This window comes from Micromys minutus (genome assembly GCF_963924665.1).
Source record: "Micromys minutus genome assembly, chromosome: 31".
NCBI classification, from domain to species: Eukaryota; Metazoa; Chordata; class Mammalia; order Rodentia; family Muridae; genus Micromys; species Micromys minutus.
Window position 1 is genome coordinate 18257470 of NC_137966.1, and position 18979 is coordinate 18276448.

The 18979-nt window shown below is 41.3% G+C and overlaps 1 protein-coding gene across 2 annotated transcripts in view; it reads left to right on the forward strand.

Moving 5' to 3' along the window:
• UBN1 (ubinuclein 1) overlaps positions 1–18979 on the forward strand; it is a 35539-nt gene that overhangs the window by 6248 nt on the left and 10312 nt on the right. For both annotated transcript variants that reach the window (XM_080942407.1, XM_080942408.1), the window contains exons 3-14: positions 5123–5209; positions 5695–5790; positions 6105–6239; positions 7314–7417; positions 8081–8519; positions 14403–14473; positions 15724–15853; positions 15979–16097; positions 16458–16586; positions 16771–16917; positions 17726–17776; positions 17874–17916. In XM_080942407.1, the coding sequence (XP_080798533.1) occupies positions 5123–5209; positions 5695–5790; positions 6105–6239; positions 7314–7417; positions 8081–8519; positions 14403–14473; positions 15724–15853; positions 15979–16097; positions 16458–16586; positions 16771–16917; positions 17726–17776; positions 17874–17916 (1551 nt within the window). The remainder of the gene's footprint in view (positions 1–5122; positions 5210–5694; positions 5791–6104; positions 6240–7313; positions 7418–8080; positions 8520–14402; positions 14474–15723; positions 15854–15978; positions 16098–16457; positions 16587–16770; positions 16918–17725; positions 17777–17873; positions 17917–18979) is intronic.

Here is an 18979-nt window from a genome sequence, read left to right on the forward strand (position 1 = left end):
GGGCTATTTTAGCTTACAGCCTACAGTCTTATCATGAAGTGAAATTAAGGCAGGGGCTATGAAAAAGTGTTGCTTATTGGCTTGCTTAGTTACCTTCTTGTACAACCCAGGGCCACGTGCTCAGGGGTCTCACCACCCATTCCCAAATCAGTCATACCAAGAAAATGTTCCCACAGACTTGCCTACAGGCTCTCTGAAGGTTGCATTTGTTTCTGTTGAGGTACCTCTTCTAAGATGACCCTAGCTATGTCAAGCTGGAAAAACAAACGAACAAATAACAAACAAAAAAAACCAAGTAGCACACAGCCTTACTATGTAGCCCAGGCGTCAGCTTGAACTTAAATCTACAATCTTCCTGTGGCAGACTCCTAATGCTGGGTTTACATATTTACACCACTATATCCAAATAAAAATCCAAATAAAATTTTTAGTTGTATTAAACATTTAATTTTTAAATGTACATAATGATAAAATTTGTAGATTTTTCATAAACTCAGTGTACATGCAACTGAACTGGCATATGGTTCATAAAACACATATTTACCAGGATACTAGGTAGAAACATTTCTACTTGCCTCAAACACTGTCCCTTCCTCACAGGGAACTGCTGTCAATCAAGACCAGTTTTGTATTTCTTTGTGCTTTTATGTATATAGCATCATACATTGTGAGTAGGAGCTAGATGAAGAGCATTTGAAGCATTTACTGTGTATTATACATTGAAAGGCTTCAAAGAGAAAATAAGTAGGGCCACACTTGTGGCATTTTGGTTTCTAGTGGCTTTGAGTAGAACAGGAATGAGGGCAGCACCTGGCTCAAAAAGGATTGAATGAGGTAATATCGGTCAGTCTCTAGCATAGTATCTTGGTGCCAAGTACTCACTTAGCCTGATTGTTTTTGGGAATGTATGGAGGAAGCATGTCTAGTGAGGAGTCCTCACTTTTCTTGAATAGTGTAGGGTTATGTTTGTTATATTTGAGGCAGGGTCTCATGTAGCCTAGACTGGCCTCTTAATTATAGTATAGCAATATGCTCTTGAATCCTGATCCTCCTGCCTCTCCCCCCCCCCCCAGTGCTGAGATTAAGGTATATGTCACCATTTAACTAAAAATGTGTTTTGTTTATCTTTTAAATTTTATTCTATAAGTGTTTTTTCTACATGTATGTATATTCACTGCATATGTACCTGGTACTTGTAGAAACTTAGGTGTCAGATCCCCTGGAACTGGAGTTACAGATGATTGTGAACCATCAGGTGGGTGCTAGGAATTGAATTTAGGATTCCTCCAAGAGCAGCCAACATTTTCTACTGAGCCATCTGTCCTGCTCCATTATTTGCTTTTCTGTGTATTAGTGTTTTTTTCTGCATGTGTCTCTTCCGTATGTGTTACCTGTAGAAGCCAGAAGAGGGAGTCAGATCCTCTGGAGTTACAGAGGGTTTGAGCTGCAGGTCCTCTCCAAATGCTTGTAACTGCTGAGCTGTCTCTCCAGTCCAAACTGTGTTTTGTTGTCTTGATTGATAATCTTACAGGCAGAATGGAATCAATGCATCTATACCAAGGGTCATTATGTTGTATAAGGGCCAGTAAATAGGATGAGAAAAATAATTTAAAATCACTTCACAATTTCTATTACAGACAGTGTCCTCATTCTTTTTTAAAAAAAGATTTATACACACACACACACACACACACACACACACACACACACACACACACACTGTAGCTGTATTCAGCAACACCAGAAGAGGGAATCAGATCCTATTACAGATGGTTGTGAGCCACCCTGTGGTTGCTGGGATTTGAACTCAGGCCCTCTGGAAGAGCAGTCAATGCTCTTAACCACTGAGCCATCTCTCCAGCCAGTGTCCTTATCCTTAATAAAAAGAGACATTGGTAGGAGTTGGTTAATGTGTTTATTTACGGGCTCTCAAACTAAATGGACAGAACAACTGAAATTGGAATGTCAATGTTCTCACTTTCCTTGTTTTTGGGGAAGAGAAGTTCCACATTACTTTCAATATTACAGGAAATGTATGGAATGTATACAGAGAAATGTGGATCAAGTTTCAAGAGAATCATTTCTCTTCGGTTTCACAAATTCTTAGTAGATCTGCCTTGTGTGAAGAGTACTGTCATGCATGAAATGCTAGGCACCTACTCCCAGTATAATGTGATACATTCATGCATTGATTCATTTAACACATATCCTTTACAGTGTGAAGTGCTCCTGCATAGGGAGGTCCATATAAAAGTGGGAAAGACTGTCCCTGCCTCATAGGAATTTACAATCTTACAGGTATTTTAAAAACAATTCCAGGAACACAGATAGCAGAGGTTACAATATATTGAGGTTTAAGCCCCAGAGAGCCGTGGCTAAGATCAATAATGGCCAGCATGCTGTGTTTGGACAGAACTGAGGCCTCAGTTCTGGGTAGTAATTGAAAAATTGCATTGGCTTAACTTTGAGGAGTTCATGTTAAATTTGGTAGTTTCCCAAAATGACTGTTTTGTTTTGTTTTTTGAGGGTGGGGGGTTTGAGTTAGGGTTTTCTGTGTAACAGTAGTGCACCAGACTGGCTTTGAACTTAGAGACCTATCCAAACATTAGGATTAAAGGTGTAACCACCATCAATCTGAAAATAGAATTTCTACAAGTTATTTTAGCCTTTGAGTTATATGTGATCACTGTAGAAATAGAAGATACAAATAAGCAGCACATGTTTCTGAAAAGCCCACACAGGTTTGGAGACATGACTAATAGTTCAGAGCACTGCTCTTCTATAGGGCCCAGGTTCCATTTTCAGTGCCCATACTGTGGCTCACATCCATTTGTAACTCTAGTTCCAGGGCATCTGATTTCCTCTTCTGACCTCTTGGGCACCATACATGCACATACTGCACATAAACATGCAGGCAAAAACAATAACAACAACAAAACCCCACACATTTATCATCATAAATATTTGTATTTTGTATGCACCATAGTATTCCAGTATGTATGCACACTATAAATCATGTAAATCTTTTTGAATCGGTGGATTTTATTAGACTGGAAAGTAAAATAAAGGAAAAAAAATTTTTTATTTGTTTGAGGTTGGAAAGTGAGCAATACTAAGTATAGTCTGGGTTGGCTTTTGACTCTTTTTTTCTTTTTGCATTGGGTTTATTTATTTTTTTTCTTTTTGTATATCTATAACTTGCAGTGATAGACAATTGGGAACTGCCATGTGGGTGCCAGGAATTGAACCCCGATTCTTCTGTTTTCCAAGTGCTGAGATTATAGGAATGTACCTTCATGCTTGGCCTAGAGACATTTGTTTTGAAGCAAGCCAACTATTTTTCAGTATTTTATGTGTACTCTGAAGTCTTAGCACATGTAGTATATCCACTATTAATATTAAAATTCCTTGCCCAAGAACATGGAAAATTTATTTGATTAAAAAATGTAGAAGTTGGGGGCTGGAGAGATGACTCAGTGGGTTAGAGCACTGACTACTCTTCAGAGGTCCTGAGTTCAATTCCCAGCAACCACGTGGTGGCTCATCTAATGCCATCTTCTGGTGTGTCTGAGGACAGCTACAGTGTACTCATATAAATAAAATGCATGAGTAAATTTATGGAATAAAAGCAGACTTTAGAAGGCTTCATGAAAGTATTTGCAATGATTATTGAGGTTGGCAGACAAAAGAGTCATGATAGTGGACCCTTGAAGGTATGTTTCCAAGGGTAAGGATTCTGTGAATCAGTGTTTGACTTGAGAAGTACTATTAAATTATATTATTATTGTTACTACTGTTACTATGTTATTTTATTATTTTGTTTTTTGGTTTCTTTCCTTTTCATCAATGCCTTTGCTTGTAGGTAAGCATTTCTACCAGTGGGCTAAGTTCTTGAACCCCTCATACCATTTTTCTAAAGCCAGAATGGCTGTCAATAACTTGTGCTACATTTTTGGAGTTTTAAACTTCTTTTCTTTAAATATGTATCACTTTATGAATTTGCATGTCATCTTTGCAACAGGGCCTTGCTGGTCTTCTCTCAAGTTTTAATAGATATGCTGCCAAAGAAAGTACAGCTCATCATTTAAAATTTTGTTTATTTACTTATGTAATGTGTATTTGGCCTGCGTGTGTCTGTGTACACATGCATGCAGTATTATGAGGCCAGAAGAAGGTCTCAGATTTCCTGAGACTGGAGCTGAATATGGCTATGAGCTGCATGTGGATGCTAAGACTTGAATCCAAGTCTTTAGAGAGAAGCTGGTGTTAACCCCTGAGCTATCATTTTTAACCTTTTGAACCTTGACTATTCTAGAAGTTTCTTGGAGCTTATGGGCCTCTTTTAAAATGTTTTCAAGTGCCTACGATAAGTATTACAGAAAGAATCAACTGTATTGAACACTGTTCTGTGGACATTGAGTATCTTTAGTAAGGGCCCTTTGTTCTGTTTGAAACCCTAGTGTCAGGCCGTTGTAGACAATTGATCAAGTTTTCTTGAATTGTATTCTTCCTCTGCTTTCTCTCTTTAATACATGGTTTTGGGGTTGAGCATGAAAGGACTATAACACTATATAAACTAGGCCCTTAGTCCTCTTTTCTTTCTGTTTTTTTTTTTTTTTTAAGAGCAAATTTTTACTTTTTCTTTTAAAGATTTATGTATGAATGCTTTGCCTACATGTACGTCTGATGCCAGAAGAGTGTGTCAGATCTCAGTGTAGGTGGTTGCTGGGAATTGAACTTAGGACCTCTAGAAAAGTCAGAGCCATCTAGAAAAGTCAGAGCCCCCTCTCTAGCACCCACCCCCCCCTTTTTTTTCTTTTTAAAACAAGTTCTTGATACATTGTCTAGGCTAGCTTTGACCTCACTCTGTAGTCAGGGTTGGCTCTGAAATTGAGATCATTGTGCCTCAGACTTTCTAGTAGCTGGGATTACAATAAAGTGATGCATTTGGTGAAATTCTGTTTTTTAAACAGTAAAACATGGTATTCTATCTCGCTATTTCAGAGTAATACATAGTTTTTATTACATAGTTTATATGTGTTCAGTAGTCATTGAAGGTTCTTTAACCAGGACTATGGTTTTGTATGTGTGTTTTATTTTTTGTGGAATGATCTCTTTCCAGAAAAAAGATGTCTTGGATCCTTTCAATGATGAAGAAAAAGAACGGCATAAGGTGGAGGCCCTTGCACGGAAATTTGAAGAAAAATATGTAAGAGTTCTGTGTTGGGCAAGACAACTTTATTAGTGAGAACAGTCTCCAGGCATTTTCATATTCATTTAGTGGATAGTCAGAAGTGATCTGGAAATAGATGTAGTATTCAGAGGAAACAGAATACAGCTATTAAACCAATATATTAAGATACAGAACTCTTATGTGGCAGGAGCCATGTGTGAGTTAAATGGGTAAGTAAATAAGCCCTTAGAGGATCTGTTCTATTGTAGAGCAGAAGAATCTATTTATTTTGTTGTTCTTTCTTAGGCCATTTATGCAGATTAAATCTGCCCTATTTTCAAAGGTTTTTAGGGGAAGGGTTGGAGTATATATGTGTGTGTGTCTGTGTAAGAGAGAGAGAGAGACAGAGACAGGTGCTGGGGTAGTCTTTATTTTCATTGCTTTACAACTTAATCACTAGTCAAGGCAACATTTAATTGTATTTACCAAAAAGCATGTGATACCTTGCTTTTAAATTTCAGGGTGGAAAGAAACGCAGGAAAGACCGAATACAGGATTTGATTGATATGGGTTATGGCTATGATGAATCGGATTCTTTCATCGATAACTCTGAAGCGGTGAGCACTTAGTGATAAGATACTGACGGTGAGGAAGTGGTGTTGTGGTATTTCAGTGTGTCCTCTTTGCACAAGCAACACTGAACTTAAGAGGAAGAGACCTCCTGAATGCAGAACTTGTTTTTTTATTTGAAAATCATGACCTCTTCTTTCCAAAGCATCTAGTAGCTTGCACACTAGTGCTTGAAGAGAGGATGGATGTCTTAGCATGGTGTCTGAAGAGTGACAAACCGTAGTTGCATCTGTTAAGATGTGTTTTGAACCTTGAACCATAGAATCAGAAGTGGGAGCTGATGGTATGTTTTCCCCTTTAGTATGATGAACTTGTTCCTGCTTCTTTGACTACAAAGTATGGAGGATTTTACATCAATTCAGGAACCTTGCAGTTTAGACAAGCTTCAGAATCTGAGGACGACTTCATCAAAGAAAAGAAGAAAAAATCTCCAAAGGTTAGGATATTCTTCCTTTTGGACTTCAGAAATAATTTTTGATGTGACTCTGAAATTAGTAGGTTACTCTAGAATATGTAGTGTCTTAGGATAGCTCAGGAGACTGGTGGACAGGTAAATATGTGAACATGGGAATGCTGGTCAGACCTGCGTCATTTCATCCATAGTCATTTTATCCATGTCTCAAGATGGTCCAGCACGGTCATGTTTCCAGATAAGTTTCAGGGAGGGCTATTAACCCCATTCTTCCTGCTTTTGCCACTGTGGACTTGGAGAGGACTTCAGTTCTAGGGCTGTCACCCACTGAAAACTGGTCAGCTTTAGTCTGAGTTTATGTCAGGGCCTGTCTACCACTGCCCATTACTTTAAGTGAGAGAGTTCACTTACAACCACTTCTAGACCAGTCACCATGGCCTTCACTTCTAGAACAGTCACCATGGCCTTCACTTCTAGAACAGTCACCATGGCCTTCACTTCTAGAACAGTCACCATGGCCTTCACTTCTAGAACAGTCACCAAGGCCTTCACTTCTAGAACAGTCACCATGGCCTTCACTTCTAGAACAGTCACCATGGCCTTCACTTCTAGAACAGTCACCATGGCCTTCACTTCTAGAACAGTCACCATGGCCTTCACTTCTAGAACAGTCACCATGGCCTTCACTTCTAGAACAGTCACCATGGCCTTCACTTCTAGAACAGTCACCATGGCCTTCACTTCTAGAACAGTCACCATGGCCTTCACTTCTAGACCAGTCACCATGGCCTTCACTTCTAGAACAGTCACCATGGCCTTCACTTCTAGAACAGTCACCATGGCCTTCACTTCTAGAACAGTCACCATGGCCTTCACTTCTAGAACAGTCACCATGGCCTTCACTTGGATGTTTGCAGGAAACCCTGTGGTTGGAATGCTGTGGGTTCTTGGCCCTGGGAGTGCTTTGAGAGAGATTTTTGTTCATGAAGGAGATGAGATGGGTCTGAAGATATACCTCACACAGAGCAAGGCCAGTGCAGTCTAGTGTACTTGCTCTCCAACACGGGATTGTGTAACTGCTTTGTCTTTAATTCTCAGAAGCGGAAGTTGAAGGAAGGTGGTGAAAAGATAAAAAAGAAGAAAAAAGATGACACTTATGACAAGGAGAAGAAATCGAAAAAGTCCAAGTTTTCCAAAGCCGGGTGAGAGGCAGCAGCTTTCACTAAGAAAAATTCTGGCCCATGAGGGCACGCGAGGGCCCTGGGATACCTGGGAGCTGACTTTTCCTCCCTCTCCTCTCCCCTCTCTTTTGACAGGGCTGTTCTGGGCAAGTCAGCCATCGTCATCTCTGTGTGTTGGATAGCTTGTGTGCCTGTGTTTCTTTGTCAGTGTCAGCAGCTATTTCTGTCACCATGATTGCTGATGCTCCTTCCCTTGGCAGTCCTCTCTGTCCCTGTTCTTCTGTCTTTTCTTTCATCTTCTATGGTTGTGATTCCTCCTTACCTGGTCAGCCCAGCTGCCTTCAAGTTGCTGCTATTCTCTGCTTCTCATACGTTCTTTCTTGAAATGGTTTTCCTGCCCCTCCCATTTTTTGCAAAATTTGATTTCAGCCTGGTAATGGTTCTTAAAATCCCATTGGACATTTAGCATTATATCACACCGTATTGCTAATCTGTATTCATGCTCACGCTTTGGTGCAACAAAAACAAGTTCTTTATGCCAAAAGGATGGAGGCATGATAACGGAGTGGACTGACAGAACAAAGACTTTCATGGAGACCCTTGCCTGGGAACAGGGATGAAGGCTGCTGAATTTCTCATGGAGAGTCCTACAGTCTGAGTAACCAGTTTCCCTCTTGCTTGCAGCTTCACAGCCCTCAATGCCAGTAAAGAGAAGAAGAAGAAGAAGTACTCTGGGTCACTAAGTGTTAGAGAAATGCTCAAGAAATTTCAGAAGGAGAAAGAGGCTCAGAAGAAGAGGGAGGAGGAACATAAGCCTGTAGCTGCGTCATCAATAGAGGCTCAGGGCCTGAGGGAACTAGAGGGCCCTTCTGACCCATTGCTCTCACTCTTTGGCTCTACCTCTGAAAATGACTTGCTCCAAGCTGCCACTGCCATGGACTCCCTGACAGATTTGGACTTGGAGCAGCTGCTCAGTGAGTCTCCAGAAGGAAGCCCTTTCCAAGATATGGATGATGGAAGTGATTCCCTCGGGGTGGGATTGGATCAGGAATTCAGGCAGCCCTCTTCCTTCCCCGAAGGCCTGCCAACACCCCTGGAGAAACGTGTTAAGGAGCTGGCTCAGGTATGGTGACATAATATGTCTGGGCTTTCCTGGAAGCCATTTCAGTAGATTGGCATTAGCTCTGTACCTCGGCAAGCTTGATGCCTAAGAAATTCTTAGTGAAAATGTAAGCCTTTCCCAAGTTCTCATTTCATCCCAAGGAGAAAACAGTGTGAGCATTGCCTACCAGGATTCAGTTTTTCACCTTTTTTGATTCCTCTACTTCTGGAAATTTTCCTTTGGGGAAAATTTTCTCTTATTCTGTTTTCTGCCAATTTCTTTCTCACAACTCCCCTTTGCAGCTGAGGTAAAATGTCATCTTCGAATTCTTCCAAAGATCTTGAAAATTCACTGGTTTGTAAACACATGTAGAGCAAGCACATGCTTAGCTGTTACTGGGTTTTACTTGCTCCCTTGTGGTATCATCATTAGTACTCAGGTATATCTGTTTGGTGACTTTGAGCAACTCCTGTCTCAGAAAACAGCGAGCAGTCTTCAGCATGGAGTAGCCATGCTTCTGTCTTCCTCCAGTGTTTGGAGATGATCCCTGAGTCCTAAGAACTGTCAATTCAGTGATTTACTACTAACTGTATTCCAACTGTGGATCATGAGTTTTGATACCATTGCCTTGGTAAAAATAACATTTCCCTGTAGACACTGTGATTTGGACTGTAGCTCCAGGAGTGTTTGTGCTCAGTAGCTGTACATTTTGAACTAGTGATTCTTACAGCATTTTCAGAATCACTATTGTGACTATTTCATGTTTTAGGACAGTGTAAAACATCAGCTTTGGTATAAATGTTTTGTTTTCTCATCTAGAGAAGATACTTAAACACGATATATAACACAAACAGAATACTTGATTTATAGCTATAGTTTCTCCTTGTTAGCCTATGTGTGGTATATCTAAGTGTTTTTTAATGTAATGCTTTAATGAGTTGTGTTTTGTCAGGGACTCAGTTTTCTGAATATGACATTGAAGAGAGAGGAGTTGAATCTGCACTTGGCATGTTTGAACATACAATCTTATTTCTCAGAATTTATGTTGAAACAAATTTCTACTTGTTCTTTTTCCAATGCTTTGATTTGTAAGCGCATTGTTTTGTAGTCTCTTAAAGGATTGTTAACTAAGTTAAATGAGAACAAGTTATAGTAGGCCATTGTTTATTTTAACAGAAAAGTCAAAATAAAACTCTTGGTTCTCACTTCCATAGTAGATTGTGATCAGAGTAGTAACCTATTATTTTACCTCTTTTGGGAAAAGATATAGTGGGGATGAAGTGCCACAGCCTAAACAGTATTGGACTGTGGTACAACAAAGCCTCTCTGGGTAGATATGCTATTTGGTAAGTTGTCTCTCCTGAATAATGGCTCCTTTACAGCTTACATTACAGATTTTGCTGGACCTGGAGCCCTTCACACAAGTGCACAGGTGCCTGGGCGCCTGGTCCTTTTTGGTAATTTGCTAGGAAAGGTAGTCTTTCCAGAGAAGAATATCTTCATACCTAGAACATTACATAGAATCTCAAAAGCCACACATGGTTATTTGTATCCTTAATAAAGAATTTTGTGCTAGATCTTGAAATGAACACAGCATTTTAAAAATTAAATTTGAGGGGACTGGAGAGACGGCTCAGCAGTTAAGAGCACTGACTGCTCTTCCAGAGGTCCTGAGTTCAATTCCCAGCAACCATAGGGTGGCTCACAACCTTCTGTAATGGGATCTGATGCCCTCTTCTGGTGTGTCTGAGGACAGCGATGGTGTACTCATGTACATTAAAATTGAAAAATAGATTTGATAGCTGGGCATGGTGGCACTCATTTATAATCCCAATCTGTGGGAGGTGGTAGAGGGGAATGTTGTTCAGGATCATCCTTGGCAACAAAGGAAGTTCAAGATTAGCTGGCCAACCTCAGAATCAGAATTAAACTTGATGTGCATTGTTGTTGGTAGCAGTTTAAGTATTTCTCCCTGTATTTTTTACTTCCCTAAATTTATTATCTTTTCTTATCCTTTTTAAAAACAAGATTAGATAGATTGTAAATCTTGACTTTAGATGAGATACATGCCCATTTCTTTTGCTTACATTTGAAAACGAATGCTAAAACTTGGGCTTAGCTATATATTATTCCTGACTATGCTGGTTAAGTGGCTCTTTTCTGATCTTGCCTGAGCTCACACTTGTGACTGCACATTAGCCATATGCTGGCTAGAGCGCTCCATCAGGGTTCCTGCAAATCCTGGTGACCTCACTAGTTATTCAGACTTACCTCAGACCTGAGATCCTGCTTCAGTCTCCAGAGAACTGGGATTATGGGTGTGTGCCAAATGTAGCACCTAAGTAACTCACTATAAAGCCAGATCCTCCAAGATGCAGTTTAAAAGGCTTCAGAATTTTTTTTAAAGGTTATACAGGCAGAAAGCTTTTAAAGAACTGGAGAAATAAATGGCTTAATAAATAAAATCTAAAAATAAAATCTGTAGCCTAGAATGGTAGTACATGTCCCTGTAACTTAGCTCTTCAGGACTAGAGGCTGGAGAATCGAGTTAAAGTATAGGAGTGAGAAGGTTGATCAGTGGCTAAGAATGCTGGTTGTACAGCCATTGAGGACCTGAGGTTTGGATTGTAGCACCTATATAACAAGGTGAGTGAGGTCTAGCATGTGCCTGTAACCTTAATGCTCTCAGGGTAGAGTGGAACAGGCTTCGTGGCTAAAAGCCTAGCCCAAAATACTGAATTCCAGGTTCAGGGAGAGACCTTACTTCAAAGGAATAAGGCAGAATGATTGAGAAGGACAATTGGTGTGCTCCTTTGGTGTCTTGTGTGCGTACACAAGTACCTACATACACAAAAGTACATATAAACACAGTTCAAGTTTATCCTTGGATTAATAAAACCCTGTCTCAGAAAAGGAGTATTTATTTACAGACTTAAACTGTTGACGGGCCTAATGAACAATGTGGTATTTGAATATCTGTTTAAGGGATGAGATTGAATTAACTAAGGATACTTCTGGGTCTTAGCACTAGTAGTATAAATTTAAACCAAACAATAACTTGTCTGTGGAGATAGTGAAGTGTTTGCCACACAAGCATGAGGATACAAGTTTTGATTCCCCAGAATCCTTGGATAGTAAGCCATGGCTTCTAAGAAACAACAGCTGAGGTGGTCTGCTAGTCTATGTTTGTACTAGTTCAAATACATGCAGCCACACCAATGGAAACACACACACACAACACACCACCCAGGATTTAGTTTTATTTTCTTTCTGTATTAGCTGAGGCTGTAGCTCAGTGGTGCGGGCTTAAATAGCATATGTGAGGCCCTATATTCTATCTCCAGCAATGCAAGGGTGAGGGGAACAAACTAACCCAAACACAGAAACAAAAACTCCAAATAGCAAGTAATAGAATCCCACTGCTCTAGAAAAGCACCAAGATAGAATTCTGAATGCTTTTTAAAAGTGTAAGAAATTGCACATGCCCTTTAGCCATGCACAGTAGCTTATGCCTATAGTCCTTGCACCCAGAAGTCATGATTGCAAGTTTGTGGACAGTCCAGGATATATTGTTAAGTTCAAGGCTGGGTGAAATAAGTTAATTTAAAAATAAAGTGCACATTGGGTTGTGGTGGTGCATGTCTTTAATCCTAGCACTAGGAAGGCAGACACAGGTAAATCTCTTGAGTTTAAGGCCAACCTGGTCTACAGAATTAGTTCCAGGATAGCTAGGGCTACACAGAAAAACTGTCTCAATAAAAGAAAATAATAAATAGACAGCACATGTCTTCCACTCTCCAGTGTTTATGTCATCCCTTTCATCCATTTCCTCTGAGCTATCTTTTAGCCAAGGTATCCTTAGAAGTTTGAATTTTCTATAGTTTCTCCACATTCATTTCTGATTAGTCAATATTTAATTTTTCCATCTAGTTTGCCTTCTTAAAATCATGTCTGTTCATATGTTTTCTTTCTTTCACTCACTCAGTGGACCTGCTACTTGATAGCTGTAATGAATATAATGGCATAGATTCAAATTTTTGTCCTCCATGATCTTGTCATGTAAACAGACAATAGGGAGGTATACAGCAGGCTGAAGTGCGGAACAGAATGAAATACCTTCTGTCTTGTTAGACAGCCAGACTGAATGGAGGTCAAAGAGTAGCTCTGTGCTACCTAGGACTCAGACTAGAGACTGCAGTGTTGGTTAGACTAGTATTCAGGGCAAGAAGTCCTTGTCATAAAGTAGGGCAGAGCTGAGTATGTGAACGGCTAGACAGTGGGGTCCTCAGAGTTGATGGTGGGAGATGAAAGTTGAAGTGGATGGCTAGTGGCAGATGGTGGAAAACCATGTGTCATGTTTGGGTTTGAGTCTCCGCTTGAAAAGAACCCTTATAGGGGTCTAAGGATGTTTTAAGAAGGCAAAGGTGCAGGTATGGGTAGGAATCTAGGAGGTCAAGCAATAAGTTTTAATAAGTTGTTTATCTACAGTTAGTACCCCTTCACAGAAGTAATTAGAAATTACTTAGAGGTAATTGGAAGTTCTAGTCCAGAGTTCAGAAGAGAGGATTCAGGAGTTAGAGGCTTAGATTTGAAGAATCTTCTGGAATTTGGAAACCTGAGGATCAGGGGTTAAAGGTCAGTCTCAGCTATTGAACTCAGTTTCTGGTGGGCAGGGTACAAAGGACCTAGTAGAATAGTCAGGTGGAGTGGTCAGAGGAGCCAGGGGGACCCAGAGACTGCAATTACAAGAAGGCAGAAGAGTAAAGATTTATGTATCTTTTTCAGAGAGTCAACTTGTTGTCCCCACTTTATATAAAGTTTGATTTCAGAAACTATATTTTGCCTTAATTTTCAGGTCGGCATCTTTTTGTTTAGGCCAGTGATTTCCAGACTTCTTTGCTCATTAGAATCACCATGCGGTATGTTGAGAGAGATCTGGTATTTGGGCCACTTGTCAAGAGCATACATTCTTCAGTTCCAACTCCCAGGACTGTGTTTTGATTAGCCTGGGGTAGGGAAAGCTACTTAGGTAACTTCCATGTATAGCTAAGAGTGAGAACTACTAGGTTTAGTCTTTGCTGTGGTCACTTCAGGGATTTCTAGACTTGTTCCCCAAGATGTCATCTTCAGTATTACATATTATTTCAGGAGTCTGGGTGTGGAATACCGTACAGATTTTTCAAAGGATGTCCTTTAAGTGCTGAAGCTACTTTTTTTTCTAATAGGAGACTTTTTTCCGGGTACTGGGTATGACTGGAGTATTTTTATTACTTTTCATTAATTTTTGATACATAAAAGCCTTTAAATCAACAGATATTAACCTGTGGGTTGCAACCCCTTTGGGGTTCGAATGACCCTTTCATAAAGTCACCTAAAACCATAGAAAAACATAGATATTTACATTATGATTCATAGCAGTAGTAAAGTTACAGTTACAAAGTAGCAACAAAAATAGTAGTTGGGGGTCACCACAACATGAGGAATTGTGTTAAGGGGTTGCAGCATTAGAAAGGTTGAGAACCGCTGCTTTAAATCTTGTAGTTGTGCTGAAAGTCTTAGTTGTTTTTCTACCATTGACAGTATAGAAATCCCAATTTACAGTGTAGTTGGTAAGAATCTGGACACAGAAGCTAGACTGCTGGTTGAGTTGGTCTTTAGCCAGATGTCCACTTCTTTCTGTTCCATGATTAATATTGTAGTAGGTCCCAAGAAACTCAACCCACACACAGATGCTGCAACAGCTTTGGGGTGACCTTAATCTGTGGCTGGGGAATAGTTAGGAAGATGGCAGAGAGTGTTTTGTTGGCAGGTGCTCTTTGGGAACAGTGACTCTGTGCTGCTGATGAGTGTGAGGGATGCGTGGGGAAAGGGCACTAATGTCTGTTACTGTCTCCTGTGAATCAGGCTGCCAGAGCTGCTGAGGGAGAGAGCAAACAGAAGTTCTTCACTCAAGATATTAATGGCATCCTGCTAGAGTGAGTATCATCTGTTTGTGTGTCTCCGCTCTCCTATTTAATATGAAACAGGGACACTGCATCTGTCTCCATAAATGATAGACCTTACTAATCTTCAGCCACAGACATTATTAAAATGCTGTAATACATGTGTTGTCATAGTTGGAAGAGAATTTCTTGGCAAGTATGAGATGAAAAATGAGAATCCAGAAGAACGAGTGACAACCTGGTGACCTCAGGTCTGCTGGGTGTCAGGTGCCTCTCAGTTCCTCCTCATGCTCACTGTGCTACCATACACTTCATCCCATCATGCTTTGCCCAGAGCCCCAAATACTAAAGAGGACAACAGCAAGCATACAGAGCTGGTTGTACTAGGTAGTGGGAGAAGCCTGTTGCTCAACAACAGGATTTTGCTTATGTAAGAACGATTGTCAAGACTTGAATGGTCTCTGCTGAGTAGGATGTGGATGGACCTTCTGGCTCAGTCTGGGGCCTCAGAGTACCTTGAGGGTCAGGTGAGAGTTTTGTGTCAACAAAGAGCCTGCTTGACTGTGCCACACAGAGAAAGTTTAGTCTTTCTCTGTTTGTGTGGCTGGAGAAACTAGAGAAGTGAGGATTTTCCTGATCTCATGATCATGGGTAGAATTAGTAACTGAACATGAAAGCGTAGTGGAGAGGGTTGGGAAGATGCTCTAGTGCCTACAAGAACTTGCCATTGCTCTCACAAAGGACTCACAAAGTGGCTCACAACTGTCTTAACCTGGCTTCTTAACTTTAGGTCCAGGGGTACGCAGTGCCCTCTTATGGCTTCCATGGGCACCAGGCATGTGCATGGGACAGACACACACATATAGGCAAAACACTTTGCATAAAAGAAAAATATATCTTCAAAATATTGTTGGAAAATATTTTCTGCCAACTCCAAGCAATTTGTTACTTTCACTTTTAAAGCTTTCGTATTTTCTTTATGAAATTTAATACTCTTATCCTTTTGTCTTTGGTTTTGTTCTCTTCACTACCTCTGACTTGGTCTTACCCTTGACCTAAGAGACTTGACTCTTCCTAGCCAAGTTCATCAAGCTAGAGAGTTTTTCTTGTTTGTTGCTGCTGGGGATTTTGTTGCTGTGGCCACATAGTTGGTCACATTGTGTGACCATCAAGATAAGATTCAGCTACTTTTGGTACCTAGCTTTCTTCTCTAGTCTGCAACCTAAGGAAGAGGAAACTTACAGTGAGCTGCAGGCCATTGATGACTGTGTTGTGTTCTTCAGCATAGAGGTGCAAACCCGGGAGCTGACTAGCCAAATCCGTTCTGGGGTGTTTGCCTATCTGGCTTCATTCCTGCCCTGCAGCAAGGATGCTCTGGTCAAGCGAGCTCGGAAACTTCACCTTTATGAACAGGTGGGTGGTAGAGTCTGCCACTGAGGATCCCATCTGCTGTACTGTCTCCTTTTGGTAGCTCATTATGGGTCCTCTGTGTAAAACTAGTGTGTGAGCCAAGCCTGTACTGTGTCCTTTTATTGTAGGGTGGGCGCCTGAAAGAGCCACTTCAAAAGCTCAAGGATGCCATTGGTAGGGCCATGCCTGAGCAGGTGGCCAAGTACCAGGATGAATGCCAAGCACACACACAAGCAAAGGTTGCTAAGTAAGTGTGTTTTATCTCTCTTGAGTGTCATCTTCCTATATCTCCTACTTCATCTTAAAATCACTTGCATATATGTGAGTCTATCTGTGGGAATGTGCATGAACTTGTAGAATGAAGTTGTAGTTGCAGGTGATTTGTGAGCTGGGGTGCTGGAAATGGAATTTGGATCCTCTGCAAGAGCAGCATATGCTTTCAAAAACACTGCGCTATCTCTCCATGTTCCTGTCTCTTCTTTTTATGCTTCTCCAATACAGTTCTAGGCAATTTAGTACTTTCTGATCTTAAGAAGAGCATTGTAGAAGGGAGGAGTGGGAAGCTGGTGGACAGGAGGATCTCAGAGTTGCTTCTATTCCTCTGTAGGTTGCTGGAGGAAGAGAAAGACAAGGAGCAGAGAGAACGGATTTGTTCTGATGAAGAAGAAGATGAAGAAAAGGGGGGCCGGAGAATAATGGGACCCCGGAAGAAATTTCAGTGGAATGATGAAATCAGGTGTGCACAAACTGGGACCTTGCGTCATTGGAGGGTTTGTGAGACCAGTGTCTGAGCCTGTCCCCATATTGCTAATGAAGGTTAGGATTAATTACTTTCATGGGTTGCTGAAAGCACACAGTGGCAACTGTGAAACAGCACTTGGGGTGGTGGGAGGTTTCTGATCTCTCTCTCTGCTCTTCAGGGAGCTTCTGTGCCAGGTGGTGAAGATCAAGCTGGAGAGCCGTGATCTGGAGAGGAACAGCAAGGCCCAGGCCTGGGAAGACTGTGTGAAAGCTTTTCTGGATGCTGAGGTCAAGCCTCTCTGGCCCAAAGGTTGGATGCAGGCCAGGTGAGGCCCTTGTGCTGAGGCTGGGAAGTATGTGCTGACAGTGGTCCCTGCCTCAGAGGTCACTGACTGATTCAATTCTGATGTCGCTTAGGGAATCCTGGAATCTATAAAGGAGTCTTCTAATTCTATAAGAGGGATCTTATTTGTGGAGTTCAGTCCTTTTTAGTCCTTATCCCACTTTAGTTGGAGAATTGGCTACATTCTCTTTTCCTCACAGTATGGACTTTGTTATTTAGATGCAATGGCTGTACCAGAAGCTGAGAAATGGAAGTCATCTTAGGGACTTCCTCAGGGTTCCAAAATGTCTCATTCACAAGGAGCAGTGCTGATTCCATGCTGGAGCTGAGTGTTGAGCTTCTATGCATCCATGTAGGGAACACTTCTGCTTTGTGCGGGGCATGGGTGGTTAGATAAAGGCAGTGTTAGGTGTTGGCTTGACTCATTGGCGCTTTAGACAGATGAAACAACCTCAGGAATTATTATCTTTCCTTATAGGTTAGGTTATATGAAGATAGTTTTTGTTGGGTTTCCCTGGAAAAAAGACATGCTATATGTGCTACTTGACGTTTTTCCCTTGGGAGGATTTAAAGCAGCAAGAAAAGCACCACTGCCTTAGGGAACTTGTGGCCGTGATAGGCTGTTGATCTTGGTAAAACCTAGAGTTCTGGCTGTAGGTAAGTTGGTGAGGCCATATTAGGCCCCTCAGCTGGATTAAGTGCCACGGAGTACCAGAGCCTTCAGGAACAATCTAGAAGCAGAGTTGTGGAATAGTGGGGCAGATATGATACCCCAGCCCTTTTTCTTTCAGGACTCTATTTAAGGAGAGCCGACGAGGACATGGGCACCTAACATCACTTCTGTAAGTACCTCAGACTTCAATTTCTTGGGGCACTGCTATTTTAATCTTTTCTTGTGGGTGTCTTCTGAACCATTTCTGTGTTCCTTTCTTTGAACAGAACCAAGAAGAAAGTAATAGCTTCCTCAAAAATCAAGATGAAGGTGAGTCCGCCTGTTTAGGCCATACCAGCTGTCCTGAAGCTCAGGACCCCTCCTGAGTAACCGTGGGGTTCACTGATAATGATTATTGAGATGACACTCTTGAACGAGGCCGACTTCTGAGCTGGGCCACATAACTTTCTCTAGCCTCAGTTCTTACAGTTGTGGGGCTCGAATCTAAAGCAGCCTCAAAGGAGTGCAGTGTGAGGCCATTGTAAGTGTAAACGGTTACGTGTGTGGTCTTCTTCTTGGGGAGGAAGAAGTATGCTCGTGCAGTGGAACAGCTAAGTTTGTAGCAGTGGCAGGAAAGAGAAGTGGCTGTTAATTATGTGGGAGGACCACAGGGAAGTACAGTAGATGGAGCATAGAGATATGATAGCCATCCGACAGTCACAGAAACCTCTCAGTACAGACCTTTGGTACTTCCAAACTTTTACCAATTGAGGCTTGGAATTCGATTAGCCCTGCTCAAAGAGATTGTGAGATGAGATGTTTAGATTGTTTATTCCTAAGTAACTGGAAGGTTCCTAAAATCTATGAATGCATACTGTGTTAATTGCTGGGGAGATGGGCATTGGGATAGATAGATCCTATTTTGTTCCTATTAGAATGGCTGGGAGACAGGGATTGTGAAAAATCAGAGGAAAAAGAAGTTAATTGAAAGCAATTTTTCATCAGTCTAATTTCAGCCAGGAACATTCAAAAATAGTGTAAATGCAAGCGGGCTGTCTTCTATGGCTGTGACCAAGGCAGCAGTGGTAGCACATGCCTTTTAATCACAGCACTTGGGATGCAAAAGGCATGCCATCTCTGAGAGTTCCAGGACAGCCAGGGTTACACAGAAACAAATGTCTCAGAAAGGGGGAAAATTACTAACAGCAACTTGGAGAAGAATTTTGTCTTACAGCTTATAGTCCATCATCCAGGGAGGTTAGGGCAGAAACTCAAGCAGGGCAAGAGCCTGGAGACAAGAACTGGTACAGAGGCCATAGAGGAGTGCTGCTTGTTCCTTATGGCATATTCAGCCTGCTTTCTTTTTTAATTAATTGGTTAAATTTCACATCTT